The 2812-nt window shown below is 43.9% G+C and overlaps 1 protein-coding gene across 1 annotated transcript in view; it reads left to right on the top strand.

Moving 5' to 3' along the window:
- The window catches only part of VWA3B (von Willebrand factor A domain containing 3B), a 133026-nt gene that overhangs the window by 50425 nt on the left and 79789 nt on the right, over positions 1-2812 (top strand). Inside the window, exon 8 of the mRNA XM_023761469.1 lies at positions 2264-2389. Coding sequence (XP_023617237.1) covers positions 2264-2389 — 126 coding nt within the window. The remainder of the gene's footprint in view (positions 1-2263; positions 2390-2812) is intronic.

Raw genomic sequence — 2812 nt, forward strand, 5'->3', positions numbered from 1 at the left:
TGCAGGGCCCTTTGTTAACCACTCGCCACTTTATCAGGGCAACTAGTCCTAGCGGCTGAGCTGGTGTAGTCACACCAACCTGGATTTGACTCTGCTCTGCCACTCACTGACAGTGTGACCTTGGACAGCTCACTCTGCCTCAGTTTACACAGCTGTAAATGGGAACAAGAATAGAATTTGCTCGCAGAGTTGTGGTGAAAAGAAACAAGAAAATGTCTAGGAAGGCCCAAGCATAACGTCAGGCACATAGCAAACACCCCCCAAAAAGTACTTATCATTACGGAACTTGGACCCAGCTTGCTTCCATGATAACATCATCAGTGTTCTCTGAGCCAACTGTATACAGTCTGTGAAGTAGAGTTGTTGTGTGTTTGTTTGTTTTAAATAACATTTTCAGCCCTGGCCGGGTGGGTCAGTTGGTTGGAGTATCGTCCCATACACCAAAAGGTTGTGGGTTCAATTCCTGGTCAGGGCACATACCTAATTTTAGGTTCTGTCCCCAGTTGGGGCACATATAGGAAGCAACCAATCAATGTTTCTCTCTCTCCTTTCCTCTCTCTAAAATCAATAAAAAAACATATCCCTGAGTGAGGATTAAACAGACCCACACAACTTTTTTATTGGAATGGAATTTTAAAATGAGCAATACAACTGCTAAATTCTTGTCTATACAACTGTTTAAAGCAGCACAGGGCCAGGGACTCCCCTGTAGCCCAGGTGCCTTGAGCAGTGCCAGGCTGGTGGTTGGGCCACAGATACCACTGAAAGTGGGTGGGTGGCATCTTCCACTCATGGTAGCCTTTTGCCGTCACCACTGGCCATGTGCACACAGCGCAGAGGGGTGGCGATCATTGTAGGTGCGTGTACAGTTGTAGGAAGTAATACAGAGATCCATGTCCCTTTACCCAGATTCCCTTTGTAAAACTATAGGACAATATCACAGCTGGGACACTGACATTGGTACAGTCAAGGTACCCCACAGGATCTCTCCTGTTGTACTTCAGTCACACCTCTATCCTTCCTGCTCTTACACCTCCTTAACCTCCAGAAACTGCTGATGTGTTAGAGCAGAACCTACGTGAGGGCAGAGCCTCTGTCCCAGCCGTGGATGTCTTACCGTAGACGCACTGTGATTGATTATTGTGAGAGTGATGTAAATGAGCCATGCCATGAAAAACAAAGTCATACGGTCTAACCTAGCCCTAAACTGAGACAGCAGAGGTCCAGAAAAGGAGGCCAAAGACTCATAGTAACTTCAGGGGAAAAGAAAGACTTGGGAAGGTGCTTTCAAAGAAGGCAGGCTCAGCTAAGTGAAGAAAGGATAAGGGTCGTCACTTTCCTAAACCATTACCTTTCCCTTCCTCGCTACATCCACCTGGCATTTATTAGGTGCCTTTGAATATTTTTATTCTTCATCATATTTGAGTATTATCAGTAATTCACCTTAAAATATCTGGGCTGCTGCAAATACTTACTTTATAAAGATTTATGATTTATTACAGCCCAGACATGCAGCCATAGTTTCTTGAGATGACAGCACTTCCGTAGGGATTTCAGTTCTGCTTCCCAGAGGTTATTGAGGAAACATGGAAATTAAAAAAAAATAACTTTAACTTTTCAATTACATTTGATGTACAATATTATTTTAGTTTCAGATGTATAGCACAATGATTTGACATTTATATAACTTATGTAGTGATCACGCTGATAAATCTAGTACCCATCTGATACCTACATAGTTGTTACAATATTATTGACTATATTTCCTATGCTTACTTTATATACCCGTGACTATCCTATAACTGTTAGTTAGTACTTCTTTTCTACAAATTTTATTTGTATTTTTTTCAATTACAGTTTATATTCAGTATTACTCTGTATTAGTTTCAAATGTATGGCATATTGGTTAGACAGTCATATACTTTGTAAAGTGTTCCCTCTGAGACTTCCAGTACCCACATGCCACCAGACACAATTATTACAATATTATTGACTATATTCTCTATGCTGTACTTTATATCCCCATGACTGTTTTGTAACTACCAACCTGTACTTCTCAATCCCGTCACCTTTTTCAGCCAGCCCCCAACCACTCTCTGCTCTGACAACCATCAGTCTGTTCTTTGTATCTATGAGTCTGTTTATGTTCTGCTTGGCACATGGAATTTGATGTTCAAAATGTTCTAGAAAACTGGCCGGGGAGTGCCAGGCCTGCTTGGACTGCCAGCCACGGCCAGCCACTCACACTGTGTTTCCCACCCAGGAGCCGGGGTTCGAGAGGACGTGTTTCTCATTTGGAGGGAGATGGAGGAAGCCTACAGCACGCTGGCCCAGATCCAGAGGCTGGTGGCCGAGCCCTCCAAGTCTGACATGGCCTCAACGGAGAGCGGTGGGTACTGCTCATGTCCCTCCTGTGCAAGAGTCAGAGCTGCTGCTGCTTGGGGTGGGGCTGCTTCCAAGTTCTTTCCCAAGGAGCGCTCCTGAGCCCAACCTGCGGGGAGCATCTGGAGCTGTGGGGCGTGTGTTCATGTGCATGTGTACATGTGTGTGCATACGTTTGTGTGTGGTTGTGCATGTGTGTGTGTGTTTTGTGTTTATGAAAATTATTAAATTAAAACTAGAGCCAGATAGTAGTTAAAGCAATAAAAACAGATTCTATCAGGAACTATTGCAATAGGGAAAGAGGTGATACAAACTAGGCTCAGTTATGAGCACAACATGGAAAAGTCGAGATTTATAGCCATGGAGCAGTGTCAGGGTGGGTCAGTAGACAGAAAACTACTGAGAGGAAAGATCAGGAATCGGAGGGTGT

This window comes from Myotis lucifugus, unplaced genomic scaffold (genome assembly GCF_000147115.1).
Source record: "Myotis lucifugus unplaced genomic scaffold, Myoluc2.0 scaffold_210, whole genome shotgun sequence".
In the NCBI taxonomy this organism is placed as follows: Eukaryota; Metazoa; Chordata; class Mammalia; order Chiroptera; family Vespertilionidae; genus Myotis; species Myotis lucifugus.